This window comes from Bubalus kerabau, chromosome 16 (genome assembly GCF_029407905.1).
Source record: "Bubalus kerabau isolate K-KA32 ecotype Philippines breed swamp buffalo chromosome 16, PCC_UOA_SB_1v2, whole genome shotgun sequence".
Lineage (NCBI taxonomy): Eukaryota > Metazoa > Chordata > Mammalia > Artiodactyla > Bovidae > Bubalus > Bubalus kerabau.
Window position 1 is genome coordinate 65,985,603 of NC_073639.1, and position 21,970 is coordinate 66,007,572.

Below are 21,970 nucleotides of genomic sequence, written 5' to 3' on the forward strand. Positions count from 1 at the left end.
AACACTTTGCCAGCACTCGGAATACTGAATGAATGAAAAGATAAGAGTGTTTGCTTTTTTTCTTTTGCAAACTCTAGGATTGTGCCTTTTGCCCGCTTTTCCTTTGTGGGAACTAGCTTTTTAAAATTGGGGGATAATTGTTTTACAATGTTGTGTTGGTTTCTGCTGTATAACAACATGAATCAGCTATATGTGTACACATATTCCCTCCCTATTGAATAAGGCCTCTGGTATCCACAAGGGGGCGAGAGAGGACGTGGCATCTTTTGGAACTCCAAGGTGCCGGATTCCTCCAAAGACAATTGCACTTCTTGATGCTTTTCATCAGCTTGGAGGCTCTTCCCTTGGTAACCGTAATTAAGGGAGCTCGAAGGAGACTTTCTCCCTCTGATTTTCAAATATCTTTTTCTTTCAAATTCTTTTCTCCGATGCCTCATAGACCCTTCTATGAGCTGAAGGAATTTTCCTTAAAATAAATTACAAAAAAAAAAAAAAAAGAAGAAAACACAGCCAACCATATCATTTGGAAAAAAGATTTTGAGTAGGTGTGTGTGTTTCCTCTTTGAGACTGTGATTAGTGAGATGGAAATAATCAATCTCCCCCACAGATTCTGTCGATGTGTGTGCGTATATTTCTGTAGCAGATGTAGGCATGTATTTTTCCCTTGGTGTTTTGAAAGGCCTTAAAAATTAACATGGCTGCTTTGTTTAAAGCTATTTCAAGCTCTATTAAGGCTTATCAAGGACCACTTATCTCCACCCTACAGTTGCATTTTTGTGGGCCCGGTAAGGATTACAGACTCAATTTTAAACAGTCAGCTAGTGCAGGAAAGCCAGCAGAAGGGAGAGCTATTGCAGAATCCCAGAGGGGCCCCAGCTCTAGCCAAAGCCAGTGAACACCACGTCAGCAGCTGGGGCAGCGGGGAGACAGTCTCTACCAACAAGCTTGCTCTCTCCTGGGGAGATGCCTCCCAGGGGAAACTGAAGTCCAATCTACTCATCGCTTTTCTTCCTCCTTGCTCATGCTTCTTTGCTTCCAACAGAGGGTTGTCCAGACAACACCTTCTCCTGATCCTTTTCCTATCCCAAGTACCCATTCTCACACAGAAGAGTGGAGAGGACAATTCCAAAGAAAATAAGTCATAAATCATAAACCTTTCCTTTCTATATGATTCCATGAATGGCTGTTTCCTGTATGCATGGTGTGTATGTGTGTGTGTGTGTGTGTGTGATCTTAACTAAATTTGGATTCTCTGTATCCAGGCTTCTAGCATAAAATTCTTTTGAGCAGAGACTTTTTTCATCTTGATAATCTGTTCTAGAGATTTGCAGTAAATGGTCTCTTTTTCCATAGGGCTTCTATAAATATTAATTCATCAGCTGCCTCTTCATGGTACGGTGGCAGCCATGCAATCCGGTGACTAATTAATTACTGTTGCTAAAATATTAAATAACTATTCATTATGCAGTCTAAAGACTTTCAGCTGTGGATATGTGCTGTTTTCATTCATTGAAGTGAAGGGCAATACGGACTGTCCCCAACCTAGGACAGTTTGACTTACAGATTTTTCAACTTTACAGTGGTGGAAAATGGATATAGTTGATTTTGCTCAACTATAGACTAATGTAAGCATTCTGAGCACCTTTAAGGTAGTGCAAGCTAAGCTATGAAGTTCAGTGAGGCTTTCTATTTTTTATATTTTCAACTTACAATGGGTTTATCAGGACATAACCCCATCATAGGTCAAGAAAGATCTGTAATTCCTGGGCATCTTGACTCCTTATCTTGAAATATAAACAATATGAGGAGGAGAATTATTTTGAGCCACACTGCTGCTGCTAAGTCACTTCAGTCGTGTCCGACTCTGTGTGACCCCATAGACGGCAGCCCACCAGGCTTCCCTGTCCCCGGGATTCTCCAAGCAAGAACACTGGAGTGGGTTGCCATTTCCTTCTCCAATGCATGAAAGTGAAAAGTGAAAGTGAAGTCGCTGAGTCATGTCTGACTCTTCGCGACCCCATGGATTGCAGCCCACCAGGCTCCTCCGTCCATGGGATTTTCCAGGCAAGAGTACTGGAGTGGGGTGCCATTGCCTTCTCCGTTGAGTCACACAAGGCTATTTAGATTCCAAAACCTGAGCATTCAAAATTGTGATGCCAGACACAATTGAAATGTCCTTTGACAGAGGAATGGATAAAGAAGATGTGGTACGTATATATACAATGGAATATTACTCAGCCATTAAAAAGAATGAAATAATGCCATTTGCAGCAACATGGATAGACCCAGAGATTGTCATACCGAATGAAGTAAGTCAGACAGAGAAGGTGAAATACTATATGACATCCCTTATATGTGGAATCTAAAAAGAAATGATACAAATGAAATTACTAGCAAAACAGAAAGAGACTCACAGACTTAGAGAATGATCTTATGGTTGCTGGGTTGAAGGGATGGTTGGAGAGTTTGCGATGAACATGTACACATTGCTGTATTTAAAATGGATAACCAAAAAGAACCTACTACATAGCACTAGGAACTCTGCTCAATGTTATGTGGCAGCCTGGATGGGAGGGGAGTTTGGTATATTATGGTTGAGTCCCTTTGCTGTTCACCTGAAACTATCACAACATTCTTAATTGGCTATACACCAATACAAAAGAAAACGTTTTTAAAAAACAAAGCTGGGATTATAGACTCAAACAAACCTAGGTTCGCATCTGAGATTTGATGTTTGCTGTCTGTGAGATATTGATTAAAGCATCCAACTGAGCCTTGGTTTCCTAGCTGAAAATGGGGGTAATAATATCTCCATTCTGTATACCTCCCACGATTTGATACTTGCTAGGAGCTTAACACATGCAAGTGGGATAAATATCCTGAAAATGAAATTAACAATCGTTGAAAGGCACATGAGATTGTTACAGTGCGGTGCATATGAATTGCTTATTTGGGAGGGAGGCAGAAGAGAATGGAGCCAGTCGGGGATTCAGATCTCAATTCTGCCAATTTCTAGGTGGGTGCAAGTCACCTAATTCTGAGCTTCAGTTCCTTGTAAAATGTAAGAATACTCAGAAGGATAGTATGATAGAAATATGAGTGGAGGTACCTCCATTCCTAGATGTTCAATAGATTTTGTTTTTTGCTTTTATCAAAACTAATGCAAGCTTGAGAAAGAAGATTTGGAAAACACTGCAAAGCACAAACCACTCATCTCCCAGTCAACGCACTGCTGTAAATGCAGTGCGTCTCCTGTGAATGCGTTGCTGAAATTTACCAAAATATTATCAGACATGATACTTTCCCTGTCTTTACATCTACAGTCATGCATGCATGTAATTTTAAAAATGCAGTCTTACAGCAAGCACAATTAAATTTCAAAATTTCTTTACTACTTTAGCCTGATTTTTTCCATTTACCAATACATCATCAACATTCACTTGTATTAATAGTCTTCATAAGCATTATTCTGAATGGCATCATAATATTCCATGTTTCAGATATACCATTATAATAGTTAACCAGTCCCACACTGTTGGATATTTAATCTGACTATAATTTTTCCTCTTATAAACAATACTGAGCTGCACATCCCTGTGTGTTCAACCTGGACTGTGAGTCTGATAATTTCCTTCAGACAACTTCCTCAAAGTTGAATTGCTGGATCAAAAAGTTTGTTCTTTAATGCTCTCATTCGTTCGTTCTTTATGAAAATTTTTATTTTTTAGAGCAGTTTTAGGTTCACAAAAAAAACTGAGGTTGCAGAAATATCAGACATACTCCCTGCTCCAATGCCTGCATAATCTCTCCCATTTTCACATGCCCCACCATGTGATACATTTGTCACAACTGATGAACCGAACTGACACATCATAATGCCTAAAGTCCATATTTTACATTGTGGCTCCCTCTTGGTGTAGTATATTCTATGATTTTGAAAAAATGTATAATTTCATGTATACATCATTATTGTATTATACAGAGTACTATTCACTGCCCTAAAAATTTCTGTGCTCTGCCTTTCTGCATCCCTTCCTTTCGCATCCACTAGCTGCCAATGATCTTTTTATCATCTCCATAGTTTAGTCTTTTCCAAAATATGATATAGTTGGAATAATACAGTGTATTGTCTTCTCATGGTTTGATAGTCATTTCTTCTTTGTGCTGAATAATATTCCATTGTCCAGATGTACCACAGTTTATCTATCCATTCACTTCCTGAAGGGCATCTTGGTTTTGGCAATTATGAATAAAGCTGCTATAAACATCCCTATGCAGGTTTTTTAAATTTTAAATTTATTTTAATTGGAGGATAATTGCTTTACAATATTATATTGGTTTCTGCCATACACCAACATGAATCAGTGATAGGTATACATATTTACCCTCCCTCTTGACTCTCCCTTCTACATCCCACCCTTCTAGACTGTCACAGAGCAGCTGATTTGGGCTCCCTGCCTCATACAGCAAGTTTCCACTGGCTCTCTAATTTTACATATGGTAATGTATACGTTTCAGTGCTACTTTCTCAGTTTGTCCCATCCTCTCCTCCCGCCACTGTGTCCACAGGTTGTTCTCTATGTCTGTGTCTCCACTGCCGCCCTTCAAATAGGTTCATCAGTACCATTTTTCTAGATTTCATATATATGGTTAACACACAATCCTTGTTTTTCTGACTTACTTCACTGTGTGTAATAGGCTCTAGGTTCATCCACCTCATTATAACTGACTCAAATGCATTCCTTTTTATGGGCTGAGTAATATTCCATTGCATATATGTACCACAACTTCTTTATCCATTCATGTATGGATGGACATCTAGGCCTGTGCAAGTATTTTGGTGGACATATGCATTCAAGTCCTTTGATACCAAAGACTGCTTTTTTTTTTTTGAAGTATAAAAGCAATACAAAGATCATCTTACTTCAGCCATTCCAGGCTAGTTCTGCTCTGTATGGCAATTCATATTAACAGTTTAGTACATAGTCTCCCACACATTTTTCTCTAAACACATAGTTCTTTCCTTTCTTTTTTTAATAAAAGTGGGATGGCTGGCATATTTTTAAGGTGTATGTCAATCAGTGTTGAATAGTGATGGAATATAAGAATAATTTTAACTCCCTGTTGGAGCATTTATTAAGGGCCAGACACCAGACATTGTGACTGGTGCTTTATTTTCACCAGGTTTTGAGTGCTTATTGGGTACAAGAATTTGTAGTGAATATGTAGCACCTATTGTGAGTTTCGACCAAGTGCTTATGAACAAACTGCAGCACCTACTGTGAGCCATATTTTTGCATATATCTTATTTAAACGTGCAAGCAGCCCGTGAACTTCCATGTGTCTGCCCAGGTGCCCACGGTGGGACTCGGGCCAGAGAGAGAGGGGTACACACATGAACAGAGGGGAGGAGAGCAGAGGAAGGCTGTCCTCTTCTCCTGGAGTAAGGCAGACGTAGGGCGCCCTGGAAATGTAAAGGACGTGGGAGGTCACTCTGAGGGCAAGATGCAGAAGAAGGCTAGGCGGAGCTCCAGCCAACCTGGCTGTCCCCGGGCCTTCGGTAGGTGGGCGGGGCCAGATGAGTGGGCGGGGCCGGTATTGTCCGCTCCGCGGGGCATGCCGGGAGCCCCGCCCCCAACATGGCGCCTCACTGACAGTTGGCTGCCGAGCGGCAGAGGCGGATCCTGTTCCTCAGGGCGGCGGCAGCGGCGGTGGCGGCGGGGCCGGGGTCTCCGGGGCCAGGGGTGGGAGGATGGCAGTTCGGACCTCCTAGGGCGGAGCTGCACGGGCTAGGCGGCGAGCGGGGCGCTGCAGGCGGGCGCGGCGGCTGCTGCCATGGACTGGTGAACTCGGCGGCTCCTGCTCGCATCTCGCAGAGCCGAGCGGCTGCTCCTCACAGCCAACCCCTCAGCCGGGGCCATGGGCTCGTCGGCGGCCGCGGCGGCTGCGGCGGCTGCGGCCGCGGACTCCGCGCAGTGGCTCTCGGTGAAGGAGGAGACCATCTTCCTGCACGACGGGCTGATCCGGGTCACCGACCTGGCCGAGCTGCCCAGCGAGATCCTCGGGGCCCCGGAGGCCGCCGACACCGACCTAGAGGTGAGCGAGGCTGCCCCCTGGCCTCCACCATCAGATTAGCCCACCCGGCCCGCACCCCTGGGGTCGGGCCTTCTTTCCGCTTCACCCCGGACCCCGAGGGCCCCAGAAGGCTGCCCTGGCAGGTGTGTGTGTGGGTGGGCGCTGGGCAGGCAGGTGCGGGCCGCGCTGCTGGTCTGCAGACCACCCGGGGCCTCAGGCCCGCCGGGGATTTCATTTGTGGTTTCATTTTGAACATTCCGACTCCTAGCATTTTATTAGACCATCACCCGGCCCGGCCTTCACGCCCCAGAGGAGCAGCCGCCGCCTCCCCGGCCCTATCTCCCCTCCCCCACGGGCCCCTCGGTCGCACTTCCAGGGCACACCCAGGCTGCTTAGCTTCGGGGTCTTTTTAATTTTAACGCTTTACATCTCTCCCCGTGTTGTTATACCCCAGTGCTGTGTGTGTGTGTGTGTGTGTGTGTGTGTGCGCGTGTGTGTGTTGTTTATTTTTCTCGGGAGAAGGTAGTGGCAGCTGCCAGTCGGTGATGGGCATTCCAGCAACTACTGTGTGTCGTGCGGGTATTGGCACGGGGCCTTTGTCAGGGAAGCAAGCTGGCTGTGTGGACAGCGAAGGGGGATGCTGCGGCAGTCCTCAATGCGCTCTCCGCAAGGGTCATGAACATTTTAGGCCGCAAGGCCTTTCTATGATCTCGGGGGTCGAGGAGAAGCCCAGGCTTAGAAGCCGTGGCAGGTGCAAAAGCAAATCTCAGCAGTTGTGCCGCTGGGTTTGGGGGCAGAAGGAAACCAAATATGCTGGATGGATGGGAACTTTGCACCGACTTCACTTGGTTCCCGTGTTTGCCCCGGGGTGGGAGCTGCGTTAGGATCGGTTGATCCAGGCACTGCCCCCCCACCCCACCTCCACTTTGCGGGATGACATTTTGACGTGTAGGAAGCATCCGGTGGCACGAAATTCTTATTGTCGCAAGGAGGACTCTCAGGGGTAGGGCGCAGAGAGGCTGGCTTGTCTGTTGGCTATAAACGGAATGCGAGGAATCTTTTTGTGTTTTGCGGTTTTGCAGGCACTTTGGCTTTCAACACAACGAACATTTATAGAAACGGATTAAACCCCATTACTGTGTGTTTCTGGAAAGGGCAGTGACGGGATCCCGTTGGTGGAGACATTTGGATGTGTCTGAGATGGGAATACCGTCCTCTGTATTTTTGTGTCTGGATTCGAGGTTGAGGTTGCAGCATTTCCACTGTGAACTCCTAATGACTTATTTTACAATCTAGCTACCAAAAAAAGGCATGTGCATATTGATAGGGAATTCCTAACATGGAATTAGAAGTTTATCATGTCTCATTTGGGCCTTTTCTATAAAAAGCAAGGTGTGTCTGAGTGTCTTATCTGCTTGAAAGCTCAAGGGGCATTATGCTATGATGGTGGAATCTTTGGATTTAATTGGCTCTCTTGTAGGTGAAATGTGGAAAGCTCTTTGTTCCTCAAGACTAAGTTCACAGATCCAAAATTTTTATATGTATGTAGTTTATTTATTTTTAGGATTATAAAGTGTAGGCTCCATTAAAAATACGTGAAGTTGGCTTTCCTAAGATGTTTACTGTATAAATGTATTGAATATTTGCCAGGTATTTCCACAGAAGAATGATTTTTTAAAAGAAAGAACCTCTCTGGCCTGGAAGTTTTTTTTTAAACTCTTAAACATTTTTTTGTTGTCTGACCTCTCAGAAACCAATATGTGTATGGATGATAAACACTTCTGACTATAGTCAGAACTTTTTTCATTTCTTTCCATGTGTGATACAGGTAACATAGTATCAGGAGAAGCAGCTAAGAATATTTTGTTCGATTTGTGTTTTGTGTGGGTGTATTCACATTTATTTATTTAATAATAATAATGTTGATTAAGTATGTCATATGTGTCAAGCATTTATTAAATTCTCAAAGGAATCTTGGCTTTTTAAAAAAAGGATCCTGGTAGCTAAATATTGTTACCTGTTTTAACAGTTGTAAATATTGTATCCTTGTACAGATGAGGCAAGTAAACTGCAGAGCAGGTATACAATTTGCTCAGGATCACATAACTGGAAAAGAGAGCCTGACATTAACTCAGCTCTATTTGGTCTCAAACATACCTGCTACTAATCATGTATGTATGATGCTCATGTTTGTAATTATTTTAAATTCAATAACTGGTTAAAGATAGGGTAATAAACAGATATCTTTATTTCCTTTCTAGTGACTTATTCTTTTTATTTTTGAGGAAGATTAGAGGTTCATTAACTTTTTAAAAACTAACTTGGAAACTTCCCTGGCAGTCAGTGGCCAGAGCTCTGCGCTCCTAATGTAGGGAACCCAGGTTCAGTCCTTGGTCAGAGAACTAGCTCCCACATGCTCAACTAAGACATGGAGCAGCTAGGTAAATAAAAAACAAAACAAAACACCTAACTTTTGAAATGCTGCCACCCCTATGTAATATATTCTTCCAGGCCACACCTTCTAGTGGACACCTGGGTAAAAATGACCGATTTTTACAGGATTTTATAGTTATATACAGTCTTTCAATTTGGGATTAGAAAGATGAGACTCAAACTGAGTTAAGTGATTTATGATTGGCAACTTTCATAAGACTGCACTAGCCGTAACAGTCTTAGAATTTTAGGAGGAACCTTAGAGATAATTTGTTTCTCTCATTTTATTATTAAAAAAAATTTTTTTAAACCAATCTCATTTTTAAAATTTATTTTTAATTGAAGGATAATTGCTTTACAGAATTTTGTTGTTTTCTGTCAAACACCAATCTCATTTTTTAAAAATGTTATTTATTTTGGACATACTGTATGGCTTGTGGGATCCTAGTTCTCTGACCAGGGATTGAACCGAGGCCCCTCAGCAGTGAGAGCACAGAGCCCTAACCATCACACAGGTAGAGAATTTCCTTCCCCTCATTTTAGAGAGAAGTTATCTGAGATAAGGAAAGGTTTTGGCTTGGAGCAAGCTAGTCCCTTATGCCGGGAAAGATTGAGGGCAGAAGGAGAAGAGGGCGTCAGAGGATGAGATGGCTGGATAGCATCATGGATGCAATGGACATGCACTTGGGCAAACTTTGGGAGATGGTGAGGGACAGGGAGGTCTGGCGTGCTGCAGTCCAGGGGGTCGCAAAGATTCAGATGCTACTGGGCGACTGAACAACAACAACATAGCTAGTTATGGCAGGGCAAATGACTAGACCCTGGCTTTCCTGTCTTTAAATTCCAGTGTTCTTTTCATCTGTAAGTGTAGCTTAAAGTTAAATGTCAATCTGAAAAAAGAACCCATCCTGAAAAGTAGATCAGCATTAACTTAGCATTTTAATTTAAGCAGTAGCAGGGCATTTGAATTAAAAAAAATTTTCTTCCCTGTGAATTCTGAACAGAAGCTTTTTTTGTTGTTGTTGTTGGTTTGTTTATTTTTCAGTAAATAGTGTTTAATTAACAAATTCATTCAAGTGTTTATGGAATTCAGAGGTGAGCTGAGCCTACTGTTGTGAGGTGAGCATAGCAGGGGGTAGATAAAACCCTTGTTCTTAAAAAAGCTTTTATTTTAGTGGGGGATATAGACAGTAACCAGAGAAGGCAATGGCACCCCACTCCAGTACTCTTGCCTGGAAAATCCCATGGACGGAGGAGCCTGGTAGGCTGCAGTCCGTGGGGTCGCTACGAGTCAGGCACACTTTACACTTTCATGCATTGGAGAAGGAAATGGCAACCCACTCCAGTATTCTTGCCTGGAGAATCCCAGGGACAGAGGAGCCTGGTAGGAGGCCGTCTATGGGGTCACACAGAGTCGGACACGACTGAGCGACTTAGCAGCAGCAGCAGCATAGACAGTAACAAATATTGTTAAACATAGGACGTGTATACATTATGTCAAATGATAAGTGCTATGGAGAAAAGTGTAGCTGGGTAAGAGGGATGGAGGGTAATGGGGATGGGGGAGGGCTCTATTTTACATGCAGTGGGCAAGAGAGGAAAGTCTGGGATGGCATTTGAGACCTGAAAGAAGTGAGAGTGTCAGTTTAGTGCAGTTGTTCCGTCGTGTCTGACTCTTTGCAGCCCTATGGGCTGCAGCACGGCATGCTTCCCAGTCCATCACCAACTCCCGGAGCTTGCTCAAACTCCTGTCCATCGAGTCGGTGATTCCATCCAATCATCTCATCCTCTGTCATCCCCTTCTCTTCCTGCCTTCAATCTTTCCCGGCATCAAGGTCTTTTCTAAGAAGTCAGTTCTTCACATCAGGTGGCCAAAGTTTTGGAGCTTCAGCTTCAGCATCAGTCCTTCCAGTGAATATTCAGGGTTGATTTCCTTTAGGATTGACTGGTTTGATTTTGCTGTCCAAGGGACTCTCAAGAGTCTTCCCCAACACCACAGTTCAAAAGTATCAATTCTTTGGAGCTTAGCTTTCTTTATGGTCCAACTCTCAACATCCATTCATGACTACTGGAAAAACCATAGCTTTGACCAGACAGACCTTTGTCAGCAAAGTAATGTCTCTGCTTTTTAATGTGCTCTCTAGGTTGGTCATAGATTTTCTTCCAAGGAGCAAGCGTCTTTTAATTTCATGGCTGCAGTCACCATCTGCAGTGATTTTGGTGCCCAAGATAATAAAGTCTGTCACAGTTTCCATTGTTTCCCCACTATTTGCCATGAAGTGATGGGACCAGATGCCATTATCTTCATTTTTTAAATGTTGAGTTTTAAGCCAGCTTTTCCACTGTCCTCTTTCATGTTCATCAAGAGGCTCTTTAGTTCCTCTTCGCTTTCTGCCATAAGGGTGGTATCATCTGCATATCTGAGGTTATTGATATTTTTCCCAGCAGTCTTGATTCCAGCTTATGCTTCAACCAGCCCAGCATTTCACATGATGTACTTTGCATATAAGTTAAATAAACAGGGTGACAATATACAGTCTTGATGTACTCCTTTCCCAGTTTGAAACCAGTCTGTTTCATGTCCGGTTCTAACTGTTGCTTCTTGACCTGCATACAAATTTCTGAGGAGGCCAATAAGGTGGTCTGGTATTCCCATCTCTTGAAGAATTTTCCACAGTTTGTTGTGATCCACACAGTCAAAGGCTTTGGCGTAGTGAGAGTGTACCGTGTAGCTAGTAGAGGAAGTGCATCCCAGACAGAGAACAGCAAGAGCCAGCTCACTGAGAGGGAAGCAGCCTTAGCATCCTTAGTGTGAATCTCTGAGCCCAGAAAGCAACGGGGGAGAGGAGAATGAATGATTGGATGGAGGTGGGGGCTGCAGATCAAGCAGGGCCTGGTAGATAGGAACTTTGAATCTACTCTGAGTGGATTAAAGATGCAGAGTGAAGCTCTTTCTTGGCCTTTGAAATAGCTGTTGTTTAGTCACTAAGTCCTGTCCAACTCTTTTGGGACCCCAAGGACTGTAGCCTGCCAGGCTTGTGTGTCCGTGGGATTTCCCAGGGAAGAATACTGGCCTGGGGTGCCATTCCCTCCTCCAGGGGATCTTCCCAACCCAGGGATCAAACCCACGTCCTCACTGACAGGTGAATTCTTTACCATGGAGCCACCAGGGAAGCCCCTTAAAATAGCCATCTGTATTTAATTTTATGTTGTTAGCAAAAAGTCAAAGCATGCAGGAAGTTATTTTTTAAGTGTTGAAATAAATATAAATCTAAGAAAAATAAAAAAACCAATAGCTCAAAAATGACAACTCAAATATTATTGAACTCAAAATATTTTGCATTACATTTCATAGTACATTAGTCCTTCTAAACAAAAGGGAATTTACAAGGAAAAAGCATCAGTTCTGATTCATTTCGACCCCATGGACTGTAGCCTACCAGGCTCCTCCATTCATGGAATTCTCCAGGCAAGGGTACTGGAGGGGGTTGCCATTTCCTTCTCCAGGGGATCTTCCCAACCCAGGGATCGAACCCGGGTCTCAGTTTCTTTGTGGGAGTTCCAAAAGATTTCAGCCTCCTGTCACATTTTACTTTACAAACTCCAAGTGGGGACAAGCGGCATACATATGGGTGTTGGTAGAGATACTAACTGACTTGCTCAAGGTAGCCAAGATATTTTTTACTCTGTAGTTTAGATTAATTTTGAACCCAAGCATTTTGCTTAGTGTTTCTCACTTTTCATTGTGTTTGTTTTATTAGGACCCCTTTCTTCATCACCTCCCTGCTCCCAACCCCCAACAACATTTAAAGACTTCAACATGTATGTTCAGGGCAGCTTTATTTGTGATTGCCAAAAACTGGAAATAATAAAAACATCCATCAACAAGTGAATGGGTAAGCAGATGTGGTACACCCGTATAATGGAATACTACTCAGCAATAAAAATGAACGAGCTGTTGATACTGACAACATGGATTTATGCTGAGTGGAAGAACCCAGTCTTACAAGAGTGCACACTGTAAGATGTATATGACATTCTAGGGAATGTAAACTAATCTGCAGTTACAGAAAGCAAATCAGTGGTTGCCTGGGGATGGAGACAGGCAGGAAGGTTTGGGAAAAGGGATTACAAAGGTCCATGAGGAAATTTTTGGGCTGATAGTAATGTTCCCTATTTTGATTGTGATGATTTCATGTACATATGTCAAAACTCTTCAAATTGTACACTTTAAATTTGTGTAGTTTATTGTATGCCACTTATACTTCAATAAAACAAAACCCATGGAAGCCCAGAATACTCTATTGATATGATTTAGGAAGTGAAAACAGAGAAGGCAGTGGCACCCCACTCCCGTACTCTTGCCTGGAAGGCTGCAGTCCATGGGGTCGCTAAGAGTCAGCCACTGACTGAGTGACTTCATTTTCCCTTTTCACTTTCATGCATTGGAGAAGGAAGTGGCAACCCACTCCAGTGTTCTTGCCTGGAGAATCCCAGGGACGGGGGAGGCTGGTGGGCTGCCATCTATGGGGTCGCACAGTCGGACATGACTAAAGCGATGCAGCAGCAGGAAGTGAAAAAGACTAAATATCTCTTTGATTTGGTTTTGTCTTGTCATATAAGGGAAGGAACATTTTGGGCTTGGAGGTGGTCAGCTGAAATAGACAAGGCTTTGAATACTTATATTACACTCAAGTAAAATCTTTGAGATGATATTTAAATTCATAAATGTTGATCTCTTCTCCTAGGAGGATACTACCACCTGTTTATCCTTTGGTCAGAAATCTTTGGAAAGTGTTTATGTCCTTTCAGAGAAATTCAAATTCTAGATTTGGAAGAGTTAATGAGTAAATGAATAAACTACCTTTGTTCAGCAAGAGAATTAATTATCAGGTATTTAATGAGCACTGGAATAAGAGTCACTGAATTTTGGTACAGTTCTTTCAGTTCAGCAGATGGCTCAGTAGTTCTCAGGTGAAAGAATATAAAAAGGAATGTTTACACGTGTATAACTGAGTCACTTTGTGGTGCAGCAGAAATTAGCACAACATTGTAAATCAGCTATACTTGAATAAAAAATAACATTCTCAGGCCTGGCTGGCTAGCTGCAAAGTTAGGATGAAGTATCTGAAGACCTTGGGAGGTAGTATTGCCTAGAGGTTACGATCAGATTCAGAGAGTCAGACTGGGATTGAAATTCTAGCTCTGCACTCTTGCTAGCTGCGTGACCTTGGGCGAGTTCAGCTACCTTTGCTCGTCCCTGATTTCTTCCACTGCAGCATCTCTGTCACCACTGTCACCGCCTCTGCCACCAGGAGGACGACAGTGCAGCGTATTGCAGGCCAGGCTCTGTGCTAAGCACTTCCCACCCACTATCTCATGTAATCCTCACTGAGACTTTATGAGGTTGGTATTATTGTTATTTATTTTACAAATAAGGAAGCCATGGCACAGAAATGAAGTCACTTGAGGAAGGTCATACAGTTACTAGTAATGCTGAGGCTGAAATAGATCTGGCTGATTCCAGCCCAGGGTCGAGGCTTGAAAACCATTGTTAGACTGCCTAGTCATCTGTACTACGGAGATAATAATAGGGTTAATGTAAGGATTAAATAAGAATGGATGTGATTATGTACTTACAGTGTATACATTCTCTTTGGAAGGTGCTATGTTGCTGAAGTTATTTCATGTATATTGAGTTAACTGCCTGTCGTATATGAAAGCAAAACTATCCCATCAACATTTTTTTTTTCCTAGTAGTGAATGGTGGGTATTGTGCTTTTTTGGTGTGTTTATGATCCCTTTGGAATATTCTTCCTTCCCAGTTTGTTTGGAGTCTGGCTGGCAGATGAGATAATAGTCTTCATTCAGTTTTCCTCGAATTGTATGCCTAGGCTTTTGCTAAATAAATCAGTTCTGATTATTATCTGTCTTCTTGGCTTCCATATTGGCTATCACAATATACCACCAGGGCTACTGGGTGAATTGTCACGCACCTGTTCTTTCCTAAGTCTGGTAAGGTGCCTGTGGTGATCACTATAAAGGGACTGTCAGTTCCTGCATATACCCCATGCTCTCTTTCCCCTTTGCCCCTCTTTCTGGATTGTTTTTACAATGGTGGTGGTGGGGTGAACACAAGGAGTATAGTCTGCTTTGCAAGATGTTTAGTCAGTGGTTGTAGACAAATGTAAATAACAGCAGGTGATCAACTATGGGACAAATGCATAATTCCTTAGAAAGGAGAGAAACCTGCAGAAATCGTATACCTGCAGAAATCGTGTAACTATTACTTTGATCCTGCATTTTTAGCATTTTTATGTGTTCATTATATTTTTAAAAACCAGCACATGAATACATTCTTATAAAAAATGCAGGGGAAACTGAAGTTCCTTTTGACTACCATCACTAATCCTGTCTTCATCTACTCCCCAGCTCAGTTAAGACAATGATAATTTTTTTATATACTTTTCAAGACCATTGTTGAATGTATATGTTTTTGTGTGTGTGTGTATACATGACACTTTTTTTTATTATTTTTCTTTTTTGCATGAAAGATTTGATGCTAGACATATCTTTGTATAACTCACTTCTTAAAAAAACCAACAACTCAATGGTTTGGTTTTCTATGTCTCCATATGTATATAGATCTACCACATTTTTTTAAGCGCTGCACAAGACTCCAGAAATACCATAGTTTATTTAGCAGTTCCCCTGTTGACGGGTGTGTTAGTTTCCTGTTGCTATGCTAACACGTTATTACAGACTTAGTGGCTTAAAACAACACAGACTTACCTATTACATTTCTGGAGATCAGACGTCCTAAATGAGTCACCTTGAGTTAAAGTCAGGTGCTGACAGATCTGCTTCCTTTTCAAGATTCTAGGGGAGGATGCATTGCCGGGCCTTTTTCACTGTTTCTAGTGGGTGCCTGTATTCCTTGGCTTGTGGCTTCTTCCTTGAAACTTGAAAGTACATCACCCTCGTCTCTGATCGGTCATCCTACCTTCTGCTCTGACTGACTCCTTCCCTTTTACAAGGTCCCTTGTGATTACATTTAGAACCCACCCAGATAATCCAGAGTAATTTCCCCATCTTGGGGTCCTTAATTTAATCCCATCTGCAAAGTCCCTTTTGCCCTCTAAGGTCACAATCACCGGTTTGAGGGATTAGGGTATAGATATCTTGAGGGCGGTTCATTATTTGGCTTCCCACAATGAGTATTTTTTGTTTGTTTGAATTCAGTTTTTCTCTCTTTAAAACAGTCCTTCAGGGACTTCCCTGGTGGTCCAGTGGCTAAAACTCCACACTCTCAATTTAGGGGATCTGGGTTCGGTCCCTGGTCAGGGAACTAAATCCCATATGCTGATCCTAAGTGCCACGACTGAGACCTGGTGCAGCCAGATAAATATTTAAACAAACATACGGAAATGATCCTTCAGTGGATATCCTTGTATGCCTGTTTGTGCACATGTGGGAGTATTTCTCTAGAGCAATTTCTGAGAAGTAGAATTGCTGAGTCACAGGTGACCATTTTAAATTAGAATAGATACTGCCAAGTTGCTCTCCAGAGTGGCTATCCCAGTTCATGCACCCAAAGAACAGGGCTTCTGATAGGCCTCTTTTCCTCACACACTCGTAGAACATATGGATTTGCTTAAATTTATCATTTGCTTAAGCCAGTGGCTTTTGCTCCCAAAGATGAGTCCAATATATGTAACTGGGTACCTGCACATGCGTGCCAAATCCTAGTCAGCTGAAAGAAGCCAGAGTTTTCTGTGAGGTTGCCTAGCTGTTATCACTTCACTTCAGAGAACTTCTCTGGTGGCTTGATTGCCTTCACCTCCTGGCATGTACTCATGTTAGTCAGTAATCCAGTGAATACAGACTATGTCCATATATAGGCAGGCGAGAGCAACAGCTGTGTGTTCTGATGGTCTGGGGATGCTGCCAGAGGCCAGCAGAGCCAGGGAGCTGCCCACCCTGGGAGGAGATGCAGTGGCCCCCAGTGAGTTTAGAGTGCGTAGTAGCTGTTAGGCAGACTGTCTGGACTCAGATTGTCTTAAATTTTTCTCTCGTACATGCCAATATAAGGAGTAATTCTCTGTTTTTTAACCTGTATGGAAAATAATTGATAGTAAGTTCATTATATTTTTATACTATCAAAACTTTTTTGATTATAAATAAGTAATACATGGATGTCATAGAAATTGGAGGGAGTTCTAAAGGTATAAGAGAGAAAAGAAATATCCTTTGATTGCACTATCCAGAAATAGCCATATTAACTCACTTTTTAGTAGTTTCTTCTTAAATTCACATTTATATTTATTATTGTAAATCCAAAAGATTTTTAATGTTTGGAGTGTAATTTTCTTTTTTTTTTTTTTTGAGTGTTATCGACAAAATTTGGTAAATTGCTAATTTGTGGTAACTTAAAAGTATGTTTCAATCAACTATACTTCAGTAAAAAATAAAATTAAAAAATGAAAAGCAGCAATAACAACAAAGTGTGTTTCTGCAACCCATTGTTATTAGCAGTTATAATTGAAGGAGATTTTTATTTAATATAGTGCCATATGATTCTTCTCCCAGTAATGTTGAATATTTGTGTGGAGCTTTGAGTTTATGAAGTGCTATTAAAGCACAATTGTAGAATAATTAATTAATGTTCCATGATGGGACACTTTAAAGTGGACACACTTGAATCCCTGGTGTTTCTACTGAAACCTGCAGTTGACTGAATTATTAGGTCAGAGCACAGTGTGTAGCAATTTTAGATTAACAATAAAGAGATATGGTATTTGCAGACTATTTTATGCAAATTGTAAGTTTAGCAACCCTAATAACTACAGATTCACGGTTCAAGTAGTGGTTTTATACCAACAAAATATCAATATGAACTTTCAACTTGAATTTGTAATGGACCTTTTCTGGGTTTTCTATATTTTCTTTGAGCTCTGTAGTTTGCATGACTGATTTCAAATGAACAAGGTCTAATATAAAAGGTATAGCTATTTATAGGACAGATTAGAAAATCTGGACCTCCTATCTTTAGATATATTTGCTTTTCTTACTTGTGAGATAAAATCATTAAGAATGTTAAAGGAGAATCTGTGTCAGCATATTTTTATCAAAACAATGGCCTCTAATAGAATAAATACCTTCTTTAGTTCTTGATATGAATTCTTTCCTGATTATCCAGTTGTGGTGTGGCTGAAAGACAACTACTGTTTTATTTAATCTGAAAAGGAGCAAAATATGTGATAGAAAGGTAAATATACATTTGGGGAACTTTGAAGGAAGTTTTTTTTTTTTTTTTTTTTTTTTTAATGAGCTTATAATAAAAGTTTGCTTTCCCTCAGGGGAAAGGGATTCTGAACCTGAATAGAATTTGATGGGGGTGGGGGGGGGGTGCCATGAACTTGTATGGGGAAAATTATATCTTTATTTACTCATACCTTTAGCTAAAACTCAGCATTTCCTTCATTTTTAAATTTAATTTTTAATTGGAGGATGATTGTTCTACAGTGTTGTGTTGGTTTTTGCCATACAACAACGTGAACCAGTCGTAACTATAACTATATATATACATATATATGTGTGTGTGTGTGTGTGTGTGTGTGTATATATATATATAGATCTCCCCTTCCTCTGAAGCCTCCCTCCCACCCACTTCCCCAGCATTTCCTTCGGTTATGAGTGGAGTCAACAAACCCTAGTATTGCAGTACCTGTGACCTTGTAACCAGTTGTTGTTTAGTCACTCAGTCGTGTCCGACTCTGTGACCCCGCCAGGCTCCTCTGTCCATGGAATTCTCCAGGCAAGAATACTGGAGTGGGTTGCCATTTTCTTCTCCAGGGGATCTTCCCAATCCAGGGATTGAACCTGAGTCTCCTGCATTGGCAGGCAGATTCTTTACCACTGAGCTGCCAAGGAAGTCCATAGAAATCATGAATATTTTCAAATCATATTGCTATTATGGTTGTTGAACATATCTTGAAGTATTAAACAATACTTGTGGTGGTGCTTGCCTCACCACCACTTGGAAATGATGGCAACTGTTAGATCTTGTTATTCCAATGTATGAATTAATAATGAAGTTTCTGATGTCACAGGTTTGTTTCTTAAAGTATTTTGGTAACTGTATTTTAGTATACTGTAATTGGTTTTTATAATTCCATGTGTTTTGTTTTATGCATTTAAAAATGTTACCTGAGAAGGGTTGTCGGCATCACCAAACATGTGAGGGTTAAAAGCCCTTCAGAGATAGACTGTCTTTCTGCCAGCATCTCTCCCTTTTTGGTCACAGTTTACTGAGGACCAGCATAGTTTGCAATTGTTTGAAATAAAAGTGACCACATGTTGGAAAATCCTTAATGTTTTCTGTGGTTGCAAATGTTATTCTCCTAGTTTTTTCCATTACCTACTAACTGTAAGCTTTTAGCTAATAATAATTTTCCTGGGTGATCTGATTTTTGCCCATTTGCTAAACATGGTGCCATTAAAAAGGAAACTTTTTTAAAAAAGAAAATTGAATACTTGCTAAAAAATGACAAGCAGTTCTTTTGAAATAGAACAATTTTTTGTTAACCAAATATTTTGGGTTTTTCCCCCCTTATCTGGGGAGAATGTTGGTCAACAGAAATTATGGAAATAAAAATTAGTCAACATACTTTATATTGGTATCTTATACTGCTAATAATGAACCATTTTAAACAAATGGCCTCAACCAGTAACTGTTGGTATCCCAGGAGAACATTATTTTTTTAAGCTCGAAAATCATTTGTTTTCATCTCTGTAGAGTACAGTTATGTGATTGTGGTTTCTTTTATGGTTCAAAGTGTTATTTTATGCTTGTATTGTCAAAGTTTAGCAGTTTTATTTAAATAGCCTCCAGAACTATACTGTCCAGTGGGTACATGTGGCTACTACCCACATGTGCTTATTGAGCACTGCAAATGTGGCTAGTCAGAGTGAAGTGTGCTGAAGGTGTAAAAAACACATCAGATTTTGAGGATTCATCCAAAAAAGTTGTAAAATATCTCCCTTTGCTGTTGTTTAGTTGCTAAGTCGTGTCTGTCTCTTTGCAACCCCAGCAACTGTAGCCCACCAGGGTCTGTCCGTGGGATTTCCCAGGCAAGAACACTGGAGTGGGTTGCTATTTCCTGCTCCAGGAGATCTTCCCGACCCAGGCATCGTACCTGTGTCTCTTGGATTGGCAGGCGGATTCTTTACAGCTAAGCCACCAGGGAAGCCCAAAATATCTTCCTGCTGCTCCTGCTAAGTCACGTCAGTCGTTTCCGACTCTCTGCGACCCCATAGATGGCAGCCCACCAGGCTCCTGACCCTGGGATTCTCCAGGCAAGAATACTGGAGTCGGTTGCCATTTCCTTCTCCAGTGCATGAAAGTGAAAAGTGAAAGTGAAGTCGCCCAGTTGTGTCCTACTCTTTGTGACCCTATGGACTGTAGCCAACCAGGCTCCTCCATCCATGGGGTTTCCCAGGCAAGAGTACTGGAGTAGGTTGCCATTGCCTTCTCCGAAATATCTCCCTAATAACATCTAAATGGATTAAATGTAGAAATGATAGTATTTTGGATTAAATAAAATGTATTATGTAAATTAAAATATACTAAAATTCATTTCATCAATTTCTTTTTATCTTCTTAAGTGTGGCTGCTGGAAAAATATTAAATTCCATATGTGTTCCACCTATTGGACAGTGCTTCTGTATACATAGGTCAGCCAACTATGGCCCCCATGGCCATATCCAGCTGTCATTATAAATAAAGTTTAATTGGAACATACCCAGTCCATTCTCTACATAGTATCTGCCTTCATGCTACAAGGAAGTTGAGTGTTTGTGACAGAGACCTTATGGCCAGCAAGCCTTCCAAGGGTTTCCATGCATACTATTTTCATTTCATCCTTTCAGTGGCTTCATGAGACAGTAGAGGAGATATTTATTATTTTAGGAAAAAAGACTAAGTGAAATGATTTGTCCAAGGTAATATAATTAGTTCGGAGAAGGCAATGGCACCCCACTCCAGTACTCTTGCCTGGAAAATCCCATGGATGGAGGAGCCTGGTGGGCTGCAGTCCATGAGGTCGCGAAGAGTCAGCCAGGACTGAGCAACTTCACTTTCACTTTTCACTTTTATGCATTGGAGAAGGAAATGGCAACCCAGTCCAGTGTTCTTGCCTGGAGAATCCCAGGGACAGAGGAGCCTGGTAGGAGGCCGTCTACGGGGTCGCACAGAGTTGGACACGACTGAAGTGACTTAGCAGTAGCAGCAGCAGCAGCAGCAGGACTCTGGTTCATTTCTTGAAGCAATTTTCCACTGTAACTCTGCTTTAGGTAGCACTTGGTCCTAATAACTTATTATCTCTGAGACAGGAGTTAATGGCAGCTATTTTAAATAATAACTACATAGCACAGCCTACACAGGCTGCCAGAGTAATCTTCCTAAAGCACAGTTATGTTACCTCCTTGCTCAAATCTTCAACAGCTTCCCATTTCCTACAAAATAAAATAATAATTCAACATAGCTATGTCTTGGCTCCATCTAGCTTTCCAGTCTTGTATCATTAATACTTGCCCTGCCTTCCCCCATATTTTATAAATTGACCACATTTACTCCTACAGTCTTGGGTCATGTGGTTCCATTGCCCTGGGGTACCCCACCTTCACCTTTGACACCCTACTCTTTATCCTTCAAGGGGCAGATCAAATGCTACTCCTCCATGAAATTTTCATGATGCCTATGGCTAGAGGTAGTCACACTCTCTTCTGTATCTCTGTAGCACTGCTTTATGTAAAAGTTATCTTACTATAAGCTCTTTGAGAACAGCCATTTCATATTGTACATCAAGTACCTACTAATATAGCAGCAGCTCTAAAATTGGATATTGATTGAACTGAATTTTAAAAGGTGCATTTGAAATGTGTGAAAAAGTGTGATTTAATGAAAGTGGCTCAGTTGTAAAGACTCTGCCTGCAATGTAGGAGACCACCTGCAATGCAGGAGACGTAGGTTCAGTCCTGGAGTCAGGAAGATCCCCTGGAGAAGGAAATGGCAACCCACTCCAGTACTATTGCCTGGGAAATCCCATGGAGAGAGGGGCCTGGAAGACCATAGTCCATGGGGTTGCCAGAGTCGGACACAATTTAGCAACTAAACCACTACCACCATCATGAGTTGAGGACATAGGTAAGGAAGAATTCATTAACAGAGAATAAGATAAGAATAGGTAGTTATTTTTGATGAACTGAAGTAATAGTTCAGGTGAGACTTAAGGAATTTTCATTGTGGTTGTGCTTTGCATTTTAGGTAAGAAGACTGAACACATTCCAGCAGTTGTAATACATGTTGGTAATGCTGGAATGTGGATAATATGATGGTTAACATCTTTCATTTTGTGTAGAGTACAATGCAGTTTTTCATAGGAATAATGCATTCCCAAG

General features: G+C 41.6%; 1 protein-coding gene across 7 annotated transcripts in view; it reads left to right on the forward strand.

Annotated features, from left to right (window-relative positions):
* Positions 1-5,723: 5,723 nt before the first annotated feature.
* Positions 5,724-21,970, forward strand: part of HECTD4 (HECT domain E3 ubiquitin protein ligase 4) — a 170,887-nt gene continuing 154,640 nt past the window's right edge. For 4 of the 7 annotated variants that reach the window (XM_055550472.1, XM_055550473.1, XM_055550477.1 and 1 more), the window contains exon 1: positions 5,724-6,097. In XM_055550472.1, coding sequence (XP_055406447.1) covers positions 5,921-6,097 — 177 coding nt within the window. In that variant the 5' untranslated portion in view covers positions 5,724-5,920. The remainder of the gene's footprint in view (positions 6,098-21,970) is intronic. The other 3 variants (XR_008703547.1, XM_055550475.1, XM_055550476.1) reach the window with 1 other exon arrangement.